We start from the raw sequence: 18,022 nt of genomic DNA on the forward strand, positions 1-18,022 counted from the left end.
AGGCTTCAATCTTTGCTTTATTCCATAATACAGTATAAAAGAACACCGACTAGAAGATACCTTGAGCAGATACATTGTCATACAAGTATATTTTAAGAAGGATAATGAATATGACAACTAAATCAACTCAATATAGTTGTATAGGCCCATACATGGTATATTCCATAATTCATACCCAATTTTTATTTTTTATTTATTTTTTATTTATAATATTACCCTCTTCGTGGTTTTTTAGTGTTATAGTTTAACCGACGCATAATTTTAGGCAATTTAATTGACTTAAATAAAATAAGAGGTAAGTGGAGTAGTTGGAATATTAAAAAATTATACTTCCTCCGTTCTTTTTTTATTACACCATAAGGGGTTTCACGCTTATCAATGCATTACTTTAGTTATTAATATGTTTAATTATACTTTTGTAAAAATTATAAAAAAAATTGATATTTGAAAAGTAGATTTCAAGACGAATCTAACTAGATCCCACATAACTATGTTTTTCCTAATAGATAAATCACAAAAGATGGTCAAAGAAGATTAAGTGAATAGTGTAAAAGTCCTTATGGTGCAATAAAAGAAAAACGGAGGAAGTAAAAGAAAGATAGTGGGATTAATAGTTTATTGAAAAGTAATGAATGTGAGAGGGGAGATATAATAATAAAAAAAAGTAATAGTGGGTTTGGGTGGGGGTCATGAGAGGAGAGATATATAATATTTTAATGTAGCATTTTGCCAAAAAAAAGGAAGTGTAACACTTATTAAAATACGGCCGAATTTGGTAAGTGTAACACTTAAAAAAAACTGGAGTATTATTGATAAAAAATATTGTTATTGTTAATTTTATACTGTTATTTTTTATTTTGTATTGTTATTATTCCAGCGAGATTTCTGATAGAGAGAGAGGAAAAGTGGGAAGATATATTTTTATTATACAGTTATTATTGATTTTATACTATTAAGATTGATCTTATAATGTTTTCGCTCCTTAGTATGGTCCATACCTGGTAACGGCTGTATCTCTTTATTAGTCCATCTTCCTATGATAGAGTTAGTGTTTGTTAAGTTGTTAGTTTGTTTCTTTCTTTCTCAATCATTGATTATCCCTATTTTCTTTTTAAAAGTTTGATATAGCCCTTACAAATAGTTTTTGGAGAATTACGCTTTCTAAAATGTTTATTTATTTAGTTGCCTTCATTAATGTTAATTACTTCATTTTTCTAAACTCGTAATGATAATATGCGGACATTTATTCCCCTAACAATATTTATTTACGTATCTTCCATCATTAATGTCGCCAACAATTGAAAATTTTTCCCAAACATGGCTAGTTATGCCGTGCGCTAGCTGCCCTAGTTAAACAATAGAGTCGTTGATGAAGACCTATGCGTGATCGCAACATACATATGTCAATTTTGCAAGTACCATCAGGATAATCAGACTGATATTATATGAATAACTTTCATTGCTGCAACAAATCGTCATGGATATATTGCATGCTCAGTCATAATACTCCCTCCATCCCTTGTTTGGTGGCCTGTATTTCATTTTTAGGTAGTCAAAATTAGAGGCCTATTTTTATTTATTTATTTGAACGGGAAGAGGCCTATTTTTATTTAAAAAAATGTACTTTTTGACAAAATTACACTCTTTTTATGAGTTGTCATCATTTTTCTTTTACTTTTATATACTTTTAACATTATTTTCCAACACTTTCTCTCTCCATCTCTTCAGTAATAATTACCAACTACTCCCTCTATTTTAAATACTTGCTCCATTTCTCCATGCGCGGAGTTTTAGGAGAAATTGGAGAAAATACTTCCTCTGTTACATATTATGTGCAACATTTGCCATAAATGGATGTTTCACATTATGTGCAACAAATTTTTTCTTCCCTTTTTTGGTAAGTTTTTTTAAATGAAATTCCTATAATACCGCTGTTTAAGAACTACAAGCATAATTTAAGTTAATTAACATTAATAATTAAACAACTCCTTCTCTCTCCTGCCTACTACTGCCATGGTGCCACCACCACCATCATCACCGACCACCACAAAAACCACCACACCAGACCACCAACACCATGAACACCTTCGACACCACACCATCGAAACCAAGGCCACCATTACAACCACCAACACCATCTTCTTAATCTTCTAGGTTTCATCTTCTTTATCACCGTCGAAACCACCACCAGTCACATTCTTCTTTGTCTCAATACAAGGATCTCAGATCGAATCGAAAGAGAGAGAAATGGTGTGCGATGCTAGAAAAGTGACGGAAATTAGATCTAAATCGAAGGGTTGTTGTTCGTGGTGGAATTCGATTCGCTGCGCCCTACAAGGACGGTGAGTGAGGTAGGTTGGGTTCCTTTCGCGGGGTGTCTTCCGATTTGCTGCTAAGAGGGTGAATGCAAGGTGGGGTTTCGAGATTTCAATTCGCTGGTGGTGGGAGTTTCGGGATTTCGCTGGCTTGTATGTTTCAGGTAGTGGTCGTTGGGGTTTCGGTGTTATGGTGCTGGTGGTGGTTACGGGATAGGGTGGTGGTGGTTACGGGGTAGCGGCGAGTGGTTGAATGCGGGTGGTGGTGGATGTTGCTGCTGGTAGGTGGTGTCAGGGTGGCCATGGCAATTGGTAGTGGTGGCCATTAATTAATTATCCTCCTTTCTCTCTCCTACCCTTAATCACACACCTTTCACTTTGTTAATCAACCATTAACAAGTTTTGTCTTGGGAAACGTGAAGCAAGGTTTGTTGCACATAATGTGTAACGGAGGAAGTAATAAAATATGAAGGTAGTGGGGTAGGTGGAAGAATATAAAATTGTAAAAAACAAAAAGTAGTGGAGAGAATTGAAGGAGAGAGAATATGAAATTAATAAAATATGATTCATGTTGGGTTCACTATTGAGAGAAATGAATTAAATATTGTAAAAACTTTCCAAATAAAGAAATTGAGCAAGTATTTTAAAAACGACCGAAAAAGGAAAAGTAGAGCAAATATTTAAAAATAAAAGGAGTATTTTTTCTTTCTCTCTATCTCTCTCTAACCCCATATGTATATATTTGTACTCCCAATCATTAATTTTGAAGAATCTACAACTTTTTTTATTCTCGTGAAAAAATCCAAATAAGCCACTAAATAAGAGACGAATGGAATACATTGCGCGAGAAACAAGAGACGTAATGCATTATCGGTGATCAATTCAATAATTGTAGCTTTGACAACATTGGTACTACTGGTAGTACAAATAAATTAAAGTATCATATTAAACGGTCTCACATCACAATATATCTATGGTTTGTATATAATGGCTATGCAAATATACGTAGTTCCTCTATTTTTTTTAGTTGCATCACTTTTCTAAAACGGAAGTTATGAATTAGTTGCGTCACTCGTCACTTTCCCTAGTAAGATCTATTTCTCTCCGATCACATAGTTTCACTTTATCATTTTCTCTATCTCTCTCATCTCTAAAAATTGTCTAAGAGTCGCAATTTACAAAGTGATGCAACTAAAAAAACGGAGGAAGTATATTGCATATGGGGATTTTGGATATCATATTATTTTAAGAAAGTATTTTTGCAGTGATAAAATTTTAGGCTTCTGCTCAATACAAACATTATGTACTTATGTTTAACTAAATTATCCATATAAGGCATTACCCAATCAATTATATTCTCTTTATTCAAAGATTGAAAATGCAACAATAGAATTGAAAAAAAAATAAAAAAAATTACATAGAAATAAAAATTGGATGAACTACGAACGTACTAGAGTACGACTAGTATGTCGATCTAGTAGTGTGCTAGAGCCGCATAAGGAGGCCAAAAGAGATTAAAGTCAATCTTGTAACAAGTTGTGGGACCACTTAGATCTACAACAGTTGTAGTCATGTAACCTTGTACAAACCTAAAATCTCCTGTTCCACCAATAAAAGGAAGTTCCGAAACTTGGGTGTAATGGGCAGTACCAACATTCAAGAGTTCACCTTTGTAGCCTTTCAAGTTCAACGTGATCCTTGAAATGCATGTGGTGCGTTCCCCATCGAAACTCGATGTGACCGCGGATCCCTCCGTGTAGCCAATCACCTTGGAGGTTGGATCGGGTGTTTCGTTAAGGGGGTCATTGAAGGCGAAAAGAGAGCCAAAGGGGTTGGATGTTGTGGTTATACCACTTGGCCCGGTGACACCTTTTACTATGAAGTAGGACGTCTTGTTGAATGTTTCGTGTAGGTAGAGGGAGAAACGGAGTGATTTTAAGCCACCCCCGCTGTGGCGTTGGTGGTGCTTTTCGTGTAGTTGTAGCTGGGAGGTAGGGGATGCTAATAACAAAGAGAATAGAGGAAGAATAATAATAGTGAAGAAAGAAATAGCCATGGTACTACTTAAATAAGTAATACTAACGGTTGTACTATTCTTAGGAAGTGGTACAAGAATTTGAAGCTACAAATGGCAAGTTTATATAGAATTTGAAGGTTAAGACTTAGGGTTTGGTCGTGAACTCATCCAAAAATAATAATAAAATATTACTACTCTGTAATGAGTACTTCATTCGTGTTTTTAATTCTTTCTACTCCGTGTTAGAAATGGAGAAATAAATCAATGAAAAATCAAATTTAATAAATAAATAAATAAAAGAGATTTCCCTTAAAATATTGAGAAAATAAAATTTTAGTTTAAAAAAGTGAAAAGCATACTTCTAGGCTAGGCTAGGCTAGGCTAGTAGAAAACATAAATAATTACGCATATAACACATAAATATTTATAATTATAAATTAAAATAAGGTAATTTCTAAAAAAAAAATGCTATTTGTACGTAGGACAATTTTAAAAAGAAAGACGATTAAATATTCCAACAAATAATACCAGAAGAACAAAGAAAACAATGAAAGTCCTTTTTTCGGAATTTCTCGATTACTTTTTTTTTTTTTTTTAATGTTTAGAGAGCTACAAGGGCGAAGAGAGAATCGATTCTAGGATCTCCTAAAACCGTGTAAGAAACTCTAACTATTTGAGCAATAAAAAATAGGATTTTTTAGAAAATAACACCACAAATTTTAAAATTTTTTGATTATAACACCACATTATCTCAAATTTTTAAAATAACACCCCAAAAAAACCAAAAAAAATTTGATTTCACCACCAACTAACGGATTTTTGGATGAAATCCGTTAGTGGGGCCCACCAAGTACACGTGGCACTCATTTATTGGTTTAAAAAAAGAAAAATAAATAAATAAAAACCTAAACCCTTACCCAGCCCCACCATCGGCAACCTTGCAACTACCGCCGCCAACCCCTCTCCCCATCACATCCCCACCGTCAGAACCCTCAGCCACCGAAAAACCCACCAGAGCAGACCTTGAAACACCTCGGCCACCGAAAACCCACCTAACCCAACCTCTAAACACCCCAACCACCGAGAATCGGCGTTTAAACCCCAATGGACGGAATTCCAACCGGCAAAAAATGACCTTTCCTTTACCCTTTCACCCTCAAAATGGCCGGAATCGACCATGGAAACCCAGAATGGTAAATTTTGGTGGTCGATTTGGCCGTTTCAAAGGGTGGGGCAAAAGGAGGTGGTTTTTTCGCAGTGGTTTTGTGCGGTGATTTGAAGTAGTTGGGCTGTTTTCAGGGATGGGGAAGAGGTGAACAGGTAGAGCCACCGATGTAGGGGTGTTGGTCGCTCGGTTTCGCCGGTCAAGATGGGGGCAGTGGTGGTTTTCGACTGGAGTTGGGTTGCCGGGGGTAAGGTGGTGCGGTGGTGGGGCTGGCTGGGTTAGGGTTCAGGTTTTCTATTTCTATTTTTATTTATTTATTTTTTTTTAACTAATCAATGAGTGTCACGTGTACTTGGTGGGTCCCACTAATGGATTCCATCCAAAAAATTCCGTTAGTTGGTGGTGAAATCAATTTTTTGGTTTTTTTGGAGGTGTTATAATAAAAATTTGAGATAATGTGGTGTTATAATAAAAAAAAGTTTTAAAATTTGTGGCGTTATTTTCTAAAATATCCTAAAAAAATAAAAAGTGGAGTAGTATAGTAATAATATAAAATATTGCTGTCCTATTGGGCTTGATTATTAGCAAGCCAGCTATTGTGGACAATAGCAGAGAGGTTGGTGAATTGCTTGGCGGGCTGTCACATGAACACTACAGTATGTGTTCGATTTGATTGTGGCCAAGGGATATATGTTGAGTCCTAATACGACATTCGTAAGCCACAAAAAGTAAAAAACAAAAAATAAATGAGCGGGTAGATCCAATATTCCAATGTCAATAATTACTTTTGTCAAAAAACAATAACAATAACAATAACAATAACAAATGTTATTTTCACGGATACTATTAAACCTTAATAGTGTAAACATTATATTAATATGAGATCTAAAAGTATCAATAACCAGCTCTTAAATCTCATATTGATACAATGTTTAAAGTATCAATAGACACTAGATATCGTCATTAATGACGAGAGTAATTATTAGTTTAAACAGTCTCAATTGTATCTTACATGCTTGTTCAATAGGATTAAACTGCAAAAAAGAGGTCATGCAGCGCATTGTCCCATTATCACTTTAGCGTCATGACTCACGAGATTACCCACCCTTATATAGAGGTGTCAATTCGGATAACCGGATGGAGTTTGGGTCGGGTCTGTTCGGGTCGGGTCTGCTCGGGTAGGATATGTTCGGATCAAAATTATCCTCTTAACTCGGATCGGGTCGGGTCAAATTCAGGTCGGGTCAAATTCGGGTCATGGTCTATCGAGTCCGGGTCGGATATGGGTCGGGTCAACTCCAGATCGGTTCACTTTCGGTTCGGATAAATTTGGATCGGGTTAAAACGGGTTTAACCAGATAACTTCGGGTCGGATGAATTTGGGTCGGGTTGATTTCGGTTCGGATGATTTCGGTTCGGTCAAGTTCGGTTTGATTAAGATAAGGTTGATCCGTTGATTCATTAAATGGTCAGTTTCGATTCAATTCCTTTTTGTGTTTGGCTGGATTTTGGTTGAGCTGACCAAATTCATATCCAAATAAGGTTATTTTTAATAATCTAGAGATACTATTGAGTTTTTACCTTATTATTGGTTCAATATGATTATTAATTATGAAGCACGAAGTTTTAGTTTACTCATTTGATAAAGTTATGTATAATTTTTATCTTAAAAGAAAATTGAGATTGAATAATTATCGATAACTTATCATACCTATATAAGTGAGACCGAGCTAGTGATTGATGAGTAATAATAGTTACATATGGTGATGTATACAAAATAGAATATCAATTTTTTATGGTTATTACAAGGCTACAACTCTTCATCAATTGTACAATCTTGCGAGGTTATGAGTTCTGTACTATTAGTTTAGTTTATTACTAATTCAATTTGTATAAGATATTTGTTAGAGTTGTTAGAATTACTTTATTACTAATTCAATTTTTATATTAAAAACTTGACATTATACATAGTGATAGTTAATTGTTACTATGTACATTCTTTTTATTTGAGCATAAATTATTGCATATGTATGTAGTGTGTATATAACCGTACGATGTATAATGCCTATAATTCTAGGATAATGCACAGTTGTAGAGGAAGTAGTAATGAAGGAATGTTATGTATTTGTAAATACATAACAACGATTAAAATATTCTAAAAACACATGGTAGAGAGAGAAAAAAGGAGAGAGATAGGAAGAGAGAGTTCTTTATATGGACCCCACCTACTTTTTGGTCAGATTGTCTCACGTGATGGGTTTGTAGTAAACTTAAGACTTCAGACTATTTCTTTGTAGTAAAAAAGTTAACTTATTAATAATGAATAAAATATTAGTATAAGAACTTGAATAAAAAGGTCAATAATCAATCATGGTCGGGTTAAATTCGGATCGGGTAAAAATCAAATCGAGTTAAAATCGGGTCGGGTTAATATCAGTTCAGGTCAAAATAGATCGGATCTGATCGGTTATTTGTCGGGTCAATTTTGGATCGGGTTGAGCTTGGGTCGGGTCAAATCGGTTCGGTTTGAGTTCAGGTCGGGTCAAATCGGATTCGGGTTGAGTTCAGGTCGGATCAAATCGATGCTGGGTTGAGTTCAGATCGGGTCAAGTTCGGATTCGGGTTGAGTTCGGTTCGGTTACAGATCGGGTTTGGGTCTTGAATTTCTCGGATCAAATCGGATCGGTTACAGTTCGAAACGGATAATTTTTTCGGGTCGGTTCGGGTTTGACACCTCTACCCTTATATGTGGTCTCGCTCTTGTCCGTCAAAAACAATTCATTGGTAAGGGGAGGATCTTTGTTGAGTCTACAATCTAATTTTATCTGACTTATTAGATACTTCTTCAGTTTATTTAAGTTGAGAGGCTTTTTTTTTTTTTTTAACGTTCACCAATGTGTTATTACTAACACATTTGACCCAAAATGATCATATTATTTCTTAAACACAAATAGTCAAATACTCAAAGTAGAGTATGTGAATAGTGTAATAATTAAACTGATTACAACTAAAATAACAAAAGAAGCATAAAAATGTGCTATAAAATAATATTAAGTGTGGTGACCTTAAGGTGAGATTCATAAACTTTTATACTAGACTAGAGGATACAATTTAAAAGTGTAGTGACCTTATTCTTTTTTTTTTTCTTTTTTTTTTTTATGGTTCAAACCCTTTTTCTCTTTATTTATTTATACATTTATTTTGTCAAAGATCCATCATTGCCATTATTTTTAAGATGGGAAAGAAGATACATTTTATTGGACCAAAAATTTGTAATAGTAAACCTGACTCATGTTAGTGAACAAGACTTCTTGAAAATGGGGCGATCTACCATTACCACTAATTATCCTATTACTTTTCAAAAGTACTTGTATGCCTTTATGTTTTGTTTGGATAGAAAATAAGAAATGAAAGAAAGGGGAGGGAAAGAGGAGGAAGGGAATGGAAAAGAAGGGTTGGGGGGGGGGGGGGGGGGGAGGGAAGGTGTTCAAATCTCTCCAATTTTGAATCCCTCCCTTTCCTTCCCCTTCCTTCCATTTTCTTGCCTTTCTCTTTTCAAATAAGAGAGTTTGTCCCCTTCCTTTTCTCTTCCCTACTTTTCCTTTCATTTTCTTCTATCCAAACAAAGTGTTAAGGAATAAAAGTTCAACTATATAATATATATATACATGTAACGCAAGCAATTGAGAATCCTAGTGCATCACATTCAGTGATGGTCCCATCCTTGATCATGCTGGATCACGTGATCTAGGGAAAAAAATAAAAATCCTCATGCTCAATCGCTCAGTGACTCTCTTCCTCTCACGCTCCTCTCTTTCTCTCTTCCTCTCATTCTCTCTCTTCCACTTTAGCTGACTTATAAATCAATTTTTTTTTCTTTTACTTTACTTTTTTTTTTCAATAGTAATGTGATTTATTGATTTACATGTGATTATTTGAATTTTTTTTCTTGTTTCTTCAATTCACTGTAGTAGCAATAGGTTTGTGCTTTTTTTTCCCCTTTTAAATAGTTATGAACTTATGATTATTTAATCTGATTATCATGTGTTTAATTTGATTATCCTTCAATGCTGTTATTTTGTTATGTTTGTGTTGTTTAAGACATTACATTAAGTGATTTTTCTTTTAATTTGTGTTGTATGGATTTTTTTAATTTTATATTTTTATGATTAACTTGGGTATTTTTATTTTTGTAAAAAAATATTAACTCGGGTATTTTTAACAATATTGGATTGTTTAATTTAATTGAAATTGTGACTTAATTTTTATAATGAAAAAGAAAAAAAAAAGTTATATAACAAGTTTCTCTTAGTCCCAAAATGCATCCATTATCACAAAATCATCCTCCACAAAATCCACCTCCTGGACCGATAGTTATGTAGTCGATGGGTGATGAACTGAAGATCAATAAGTGAAGGTGACCCAACATCTTTTAAATTCTAGATCCGCCGTTGATCACATTGGTAAATTAACCCGTTCTTGGCCATTTAGTAAAGAAGCCATTCAACATTGTTGTGGAACTTACTGCATTTTTGCAAGAATCGTCAACATTAACATCCTCATACTGCTAGTAAAGTTTAGTATTCCAAGTAATGACCACTTTAGTTAAGGTTGAAATTTCTAGCCTCTAGTGTGTCTACAATAATAATTAGGTTAATTTTTAAATTGCCACCCAAAAATGTTAACCACTCATTAAAATTTTATTTTTATTTTACCACCCTCTAAATTCAAAAACCATATATTTCAAAATTTTGGTGGATTTCTTTTATATAGGCCCCATCCAATGACTCTTAGTGGTGGCAGGAAGAAGATGATCAGTTGTAGTGGTAATTCAGACAGCAAGCTCTTTTAGTTGTTTTCTTTTGGTTTTAGGTTATTTTATACTCAATAAACTGGTTTAAGGGGAGGTGGAGTGAAGACAGGGCTGATTGTAATGCTTAGACATAGCCGTTATTAGTCGTTGGGTGGGTCCACATAACAGAAATCCACCGGAATTTAAAATGGGTGGTAATCTGAGTAGTTTTTTAATTTAAGGAGTGTTAAAATAAAATAAAAAATTAAACGGGTGATTATTTTGAAAATGGATACATTTTTAGGTTGTAATTTAAAAATTTTCCTAATAATTATGATCATGAACACCAATTCCTCGTCCTTAGCTTATAAATAATGTCTATATTACTTATATTAACATGAATTTATTCCTTATCTCTCCTCTCTTTACCTTCATTATTTCTCTAATCCCCGTACTTGAACCAAAACACATTGTTTAGACCATCAAAATACTAAGCTACCTCCGTAGATGCAATTTCAGTTTAGGTGTGCCGTATGCGTATGGTCCTTAAAAATAATGCTGTTCGATCAAGTACGTGATTACGATATGTAAATAAGATTGATTAAGAGGTAACTAACTCGGTCATTTAAAGTGGTCTTAGTGCTTTGGTATAAATCAACTAAGATATGTGGGCTATCATTTTTGGGCTTGTTGCTTGCTAGCTTCAATTGGATCCCATCACACATTAACTATTGGTTTTAAACGAGAGAAACACCGAGGCCCATAAAGGACCTAGATGGCTGACCAAGGAAAGGGAGTTTAGGGTATTGGAGTGTTTTCCACACACACATACACAAGACACTAAGAGTCTATGAGCAAAGATGGCACTGGACCGGGCCGGCCCGAAGCTCGGCACGGCCCAGCATGAAAAAAACATGGCACGACATGATACTGCATATGCGGATTGTGGGTCAGGCTTGTGCCGCCTTTATTTGGGGGAAGCACGATAAGGCACAGTACAGCCGGGTTCGGCATGACAAAGGATGTTACAATCAATGCAATTTTGCTAAGGCACGCAAGCCCGGCACGAAGGCAACGGGCCAACCCTTTGAAAACTCCGGCCCGGCAAGGCACGACATGAAAGTTGTAGGCTGAGCTATGCACCGGGCCTAGCCCTAAAGCACGTAAACCTGGCACGAAGCACATCCGGCACAGCCCAGAGCCATCTTTCTCTATGAGTATACATTTGGGAGGGTTTATGTAAATGTTTTTCCTTCTAAATAAATGCATCCCTTGTTTAATTAAGTCGTTTATAAATAAATATGTAGTACTTGACTTCTAAATTTGGTATCCGTTTATAATTTTTTAATTGTCACTACTCATTTTTTTTTATTGTTTCTCTCTTTCTCTTATCAGTGCAGTGTGTGATTCCTACAAGCGTTTGTATCAGTCGTGCATCGTACAGACGTTTTGCGGAAAGAACATATTATATAAATATAAAAACATACTATGAAAATGTAATGAACATATACCTAAAGTAAAAAGAACATATTTGGCCAAAAAAGAATGAAAAGAACATATGTCCATGTTCTTTGATTGTCAGTGTAATGTACTTTTATTTGTGATATAATGTTCATGGCTTATTCTGAAATGTTCTTTGAATTTTGTCTGTAAATTATGGTGGGTATATATAAATAATGTTCATTACATAATATTATTCTTGTTCTTTATTAATAGGAAAATTTGTCAAAAATAAGTCAACCTTTGCGTGATTAGCTCAAAATAAGTCAACCTTTCGATTAACGAATAATTAGTTGATTTTTACAGCGTATTGTCTTTAAATAAGTCAAATGACCTACGAACTATCAAATAAGCTTGTCACTTTCTTTAATATTTTTTATTAAAACTATTTTAATTAATTATTAATCTAATTTTCTTTTTTTAAAACGCCTAAACCGACTAGTCCCCTCCGGCCCACCCGAACCCCTTAACCGACCACCACACGGTTGACCAGCCAGTCCCCCCCGACCAGTTCCCCACCCCAACACCCCCGACTGGCCACCACACGAGACCATTTCCTCTTCCTCCTCCTTGAGCCCAAGCCAACCCCTTTCTCCCCATCTGACATCTTACTTTTCCCCCTCTCTAATAGCCAGTTTTCATCGGCTGAGACCAACCCAAATCTACAGACCCTACACCAACACCCACCTGAAACCACCATACCTGCCTCAAATCCTACCTTACCCACCAAAACATCACCATATCTACCCCAAAACCCAACCACCGAAACCCACCACATCCACCCGAACCCAAAAAACCATCACTAAGAAATTCAAAAAAATATAGAGAGGGGAGGAATACTGGCGATGGCAGGGAGAAAGAGAGAGGAAGGCATCGACAGTGGCCATCAGGATAATCGGCAGTGGCATAGTTGGAGTGATGTGGTCAGGGCGGGAAGGTGGAGGTTGTTCAACGGTTGCCAGTTGGGGGAGGGAGGGTTTTTACTTTACAAAAATGTCAATATTAATTAAATAAATAGTTTTAATTATAATTTTCGTATGAACCAATCATATTATAACACGTGGCATACTTAACCTAAACAACCGGTTAACCTCAAAATCAACAGGTCATGACTCATTTTGAGAAGATATTCTATAAAAGTTGACTTATTTTTAATTAATCAAAAGGTTGACTTATTTTGAGTTAACCGCACAAAGGTTGGCTTATTTTTTTTAAAAAATTCCTTATTAATATTACAAATGCTCTTTAGATTAAAAAAAAAAAAATTTTTTTTACAAAAACAACTATATGTTCTTTACAAAACAATTACATGTTCTTTTCGCATTTTTTGTCTGTACCAAGCAAGGTACAAGTGGCCATACCTTAAAATTTTCACTCGCTTATAGTCTTTCAAATTCTTTCTTATGATCCCCTTTAACACTTCTAATGTGAAAAAAACAATATGAAGTAATAATACTCCCTCTATCCTAGAATGTCTGGGACGTTGGACTTTTTTCACTATTTATGTATTAGTTTTGACCATAATTTTTTACTAACATAATATAAATATATTTTATCATAAAATATATTGTTAGATAGGTATTAATAAAAGTATAAAGTTTCATAATATTTAAAAATAATTTTTATTAATATTTAATTATATTAAATAAAGTCAAGCTAGTGCATTGGTATATGTGCGACGTTGACTGTGTCAGATATTCTTGGATGGAGGGAGTATATAAGTACTCCGTAATAGAAAAGGTTACAAGAAACAGCACGAACGTCTTACTAGTTACTCCCTTTGTTCTTATTTAAGTGCTCCAATTTGACTTTAGCACTATTCACATGCACCTAACCAATGTTTTTACTTTTAAAAAATTAGGGAAAATTTTGTCAATTGCAGCCATTTAAAGTATGTATTTTTGCAAATTGCAACCATTTAAATAAAATTGCAAATTGCAGCCCAAATTTACTAATAAATTGCAAATTGTCACCTAATTTAATTAATTTTTCATCGATTTACGTGTCAAAAAATATCTTGTCAAGGTTTCACGAGTCATTTTAGCGCTTAAGGGTCCAAATTGAGATCGGTATTGGCAAAAAATTAATGTAAGTACCTCGTTTTTACGGCAAAAAATAGTTGCACACAAATCGGTCCCTTATGTTAATTTTTTTTGCTAATTTTGAGCTCAATTGGTCCCTTAACAATTTAAAATGACCCCTAAAACCTTTACTAAACTTTTTTCACCACGCAAATCGACAAAAAAATTCATTTGGGTACATGGCAATTACACAAGTTATTAATACTTTTGGGCTGTAATTTGCAATTTTTTTTAATGGCTGCAATCTGTAAAATTTCAAACTTTAAATGGCTGGAATTAGAAAAAATTTCAAAAATAAGATTAAATATTGTCATTTGGATACTTGATATAATCGTCTTAATGCATACTTTTCAAATATCAATTTTTTATAATTTAAAATTATGGATAATTAAAGATATTATTAATCAAAGTTATGCATTAGTAATGCGCCGATCAAATTGGGACACTTAAATAAAAGCAGAGGGAGTATTATACAACATTACGATGTCAACATAATTTTCCTTAAAAGGTTAGAACCCTTCTTGTTATGCACAAATAATTGCATAACGACGGACAAGTGTGTAATTACACATAATTGTATGTTCAGAATTTAGAGTAATATCATTGAGTATAGTACCATTATTAGGTGATCAAATAATAATGATAATATCATTGAATATTCAGTGGTACTATGTATGTAGTGTTATTATATATACATTTAGTGGTACTCCTTTCGTGTTTTAATAAATGTTACACTTATCAAATCCGGCCATGTTTTAATAGGTGTTATACTTTTTTTTTTTTTTTTTTTTTTTTGGCAAAAAACTACATTTAAATATTATATATCTCTACGCTCATGGTCCCCACTTAAATCGACTACTACTTTTTATTATTATTATTATTATTAATCTCAAATTTATTACTTTTCAATAAACTATTAACTTTACTATCTTTCTTTTATAATTAAATACTCCAACTACCCCACTATACCTCTTATTTTAGGAAAATTTTTATTGGTAGCCATGTAAAAACGCATATTCTCAATGGTGACAAATGTTTTTACAAATTCTCCCAAATAGCATTACTTTTGATAAATTTCCCTAACATGACAATATTTTTGTAATTAACAAATATATAACTTAATTAAACATTAAATAACCTAATAAAGTAATAATTAACAACAACAAAAAAAATCAGCGGGCCACCCTCCCCCCCCCCCCCCCCCCCGGCCGCCCTACTCCCCACCTTGGCCACCCTGCTGGCCGTATTACCCCTGTAACCACTCGCCGATGCCGACGATACCCCCACCTCGACCCCCATCCCCTGAAGCATCTTTCCCCCCTCACTAATTAACACACGGAGAAACAACTAATAATGAGCCAAAACGCCCAAAAGGAAAAGAGAGAAAACCCGGCCAAGAAAAACTCAACCCGCAACAAAAATTACACCTTTCGAAGACGGCAACAATGGCGTCAAGTCTAGTAGTTTCGGCAAGCAGAGGAGGAAGAAACCTAACCGACGATGAAAAAGATACAATTCGAAGCAACAGAAGGTACGATCGGCGGCAAATTGAAACCTAGATTTATTATTTGGGGGTTTAAGGGTTTCGAGTGGTGATTTAAGGGGAGGAACGAAATAGAGACGGCAGGGGTTGGGGCGAATCGTGTTCGCCGGAGCCGAGGAGAGGGTTTTGGAGCCGACTAGTGTGAAGAAAGGTTGCAGGCTGCTGTGTGTTGTTGGTGAATTGAGAGAGCAGGGGAGGCGAGTAGAAGCTGCTAGTATCGGGCTGTTATTGACGGGATGGTGTCTGTAGCGTGTGTCGAGGTGAGGTGTTGCCGGTGCTAGCGCGCGATTTTAGGGTTAATTTGCCCTGACGGGTGGTGGCTAAGGTGGGGAGTAGGGTGGCCGAGGTGGGGGCCGTGACTGTGGGTTTGGGTGTGGTGTCTGTTTTTTTTTTTTTTTTTAATTATTAGGTTAGTTATTGTTTAATTAATAAAGTTAATTAGTTGTTAAATACAAAAATATTGTCATGTTAGGTAAACTTAACAAAAGTAATGTTATTTTGGAGAATTTGTTAAAAAAAAAAAAAAAATTGTTACCATTGAGAATGTGCAATTCTTTATGGCTATCAATGAGAAATTCCCTTATTTTATTTAAGTTAATTAAATTGTCTAAAAATATGTGTTGTTCAACCTATAACACCTATTAAACACGGAGGGAGGATTAACTAAGTGCATTTATATTATCACTAAATATCTAATGTATTACAGTTTTTTGGCTCTTTAAATATCACACCATAGGGGTTGGACACACTTTTTTTGGTGGTGGGGAAAAGGAAGATAGAGAAAGGTAAAAATACATGATTATCTTTGTGATGTAAACAATAAGTAAAGAATCAATTGTTAAAAGTAAAAGTATATTGGATATTTACAGTATGAACAGAGGCATTTTGTTTCCTAAAATGGATATGGTGCAATATTTGTAAAACTTTATTAATACTTCCTCCGTTCTTTTTTACTTGATTCGCTTTGACTTTTACACTATTCACCGCCCTTTTTTGACCATTTTTTGTGAATTATATATAAGTTACAACATATTCATGTAGGATGTTGTTAGGTTCGTCTCAATAACTACTATCATAATATGTAATTTTTATAATTTTTACGTATAAAAAAATAAAGTTATTGACCGTTAAAGTTTTGCATTGACAAGCGTGGTAAAAGAAATAGGTCAAGTAAAAAAAAACCGGAGGAAATAGGTAAGTTATGCAACATTTAAAAAACGGATCGGAGGAAGTATAAGCTTTTAGTGGTAAAATTAAAAACGGAGGAAATATATGCATTTTCATACTGTATTACTACTTCCTCTCCTTTTCTAATATGTTTCATAAATTGATTACCGACTCTTTTCAAAATTAATGAAAATCTAGTCAAATTATTCCTGATTTTTTAAAATCCTTTTCAACAGGTATAGTCCAGGTGTTTGTTTTAAGTACTGTAAGTTTTTTTTTTATTTATTTTTTATTTTTATAAATATTTTTTTATTAAAGGAGCATTTTCAAATGTTGCAAAAAAAAAAAAGTCACATTTATCCGCTAAAAAGTCACATTTATCCAGCGGAATTAGTTGTAAACAGTTGAACTATCTAATCATATATCGTGCATTGAAGAATATTGGATTTAAAAAAATAAAAAAAAGTTATAAAGTTGAACTTTCAAGTTATACAAGTATATATTTACAGTGTTAGAGTTGAATAGTCTAGTAAGACTTGAGCTATATTTTCTCAAATGTTGTGCTAAGTATACTGGGCGAAAAGTCCTTTAGAAGTAAGGAATTGAGTGGTTTAATAATAAACAAACATACTAATACGCTATTATTAAAAAATAATTCAGTTTAGACCAGGACGTACAATGTTAATTTAAGAAATTAATACAAATAGAGGAATTAATCTAGAAAATAGACAAAAAGTAAGAGACATATCTGAAGTTGCGCTACAATACTGAGAAATGATAAGAATAGCTCTTGAATATTTGAGATTAAAGCCATGTTTAGTTCACCTTATTTTTACTTAAGTTAGAAAAAATAAGTTCATATCATATCAGGAAAAATAAGTTTTGACACATTTTATCATTTTATTTATGTGCGGTTTCTTATTGTTAAATGTCTTTAATTTCGTAATGAAAATAATTGTGAAAATTACATATTCATAAAACATTATTACTCCGTAGGAACCTAACAAGACCCAACATGGTATATGTTTTCGGTTAAGATTATCATACACAGTACATAAGGTCAAGATTTGGTAAAATCAGACAATTAAATTGGATCAGAAGACCAGATTAGATCAGATCAGACAAATAAAAAACTAAACTAGTCCTAAATGTGAATGAGGCTTTTATATGTTTTTTTTTTCTATTATGTATAGCAGCTAGGGTTTTCTGTACATTTCTTCTAAAATTAAAATTAAGGAAACAATCTTGATTGATTATTAATTGATCCCATATCTTCCTTGATTTGGTCTTGCCTTACTTAAATTTTCTTAATTGATCTTGCAATATATTTCTTCTCTTCTTCAAATGCTTCCATACTTGGATTGTGCTGGGTTATTCTGAACTTATTGCCCTTGCGTGGATGGACTAGGGTAAATAGTGATAGTCTAGTGAGAATATATATT

General features: G+C 34.0%; 1 protein-coding gene across 1 annotated transcript; it reads right to left on the bottom strand.

Annotated features, from left to right (window-relative positions):
* Nucleotides 1–3,789: 3,789 nt before the first annotated feature.
* Nucleotides 3,790–5,511, bottom strand: LOC145575667 (dirigent protein 1-like). Its single transcript, XM_081633489.1, has 2 exons — nucleotides 5,355–5,511; nucleotides 3,790–4,316 (listed from the first exon to the last, which is right to left on the bottom strand). Exons 1-2 carry the CDS (start codon nucleotides 5,509–5,511, stop codon nucleotides 3,790–3,792), a joined length of 684 nt encoding a protein of 227 aa, XP_081489615.1.
* Between the last annotated feature and the right edge of the window lie 12,511 nt (nucleotides 5,512–18,022).

The sequence above is a fragment of the Chenopodium album genome, chromosome 13 (genome assembly GCF_948465745.1).
Source record: "Chenopodium album chromosome 13, dcCheAlbu1.1, whole genome shotgun sequence".
NCBI classification, from domain to species: Eukaryota; Viridiplantae; Streptophyta; class Magnoliopsida; order Caryophyllales; family Amaranthaceae; genus Chenopodium; species Chenopodium album.

Coding starts and splice junctions, on each gene's coding strand:
- LOC145575667 (XM_081633489.1), bottom strand. CDS start 5,511: ATGGTCGATTCCGGCCATTTTGAGGGTGAAAGGGTAAAGGAAAGGTCA. Junction 4,317..5,354: donor GGTGGCCGAGGTGTTTCAAG/GTCTGCTCTGGT, acceptor CTTTGTTATTAG/CATCCCCTACCTCCCAGCTA.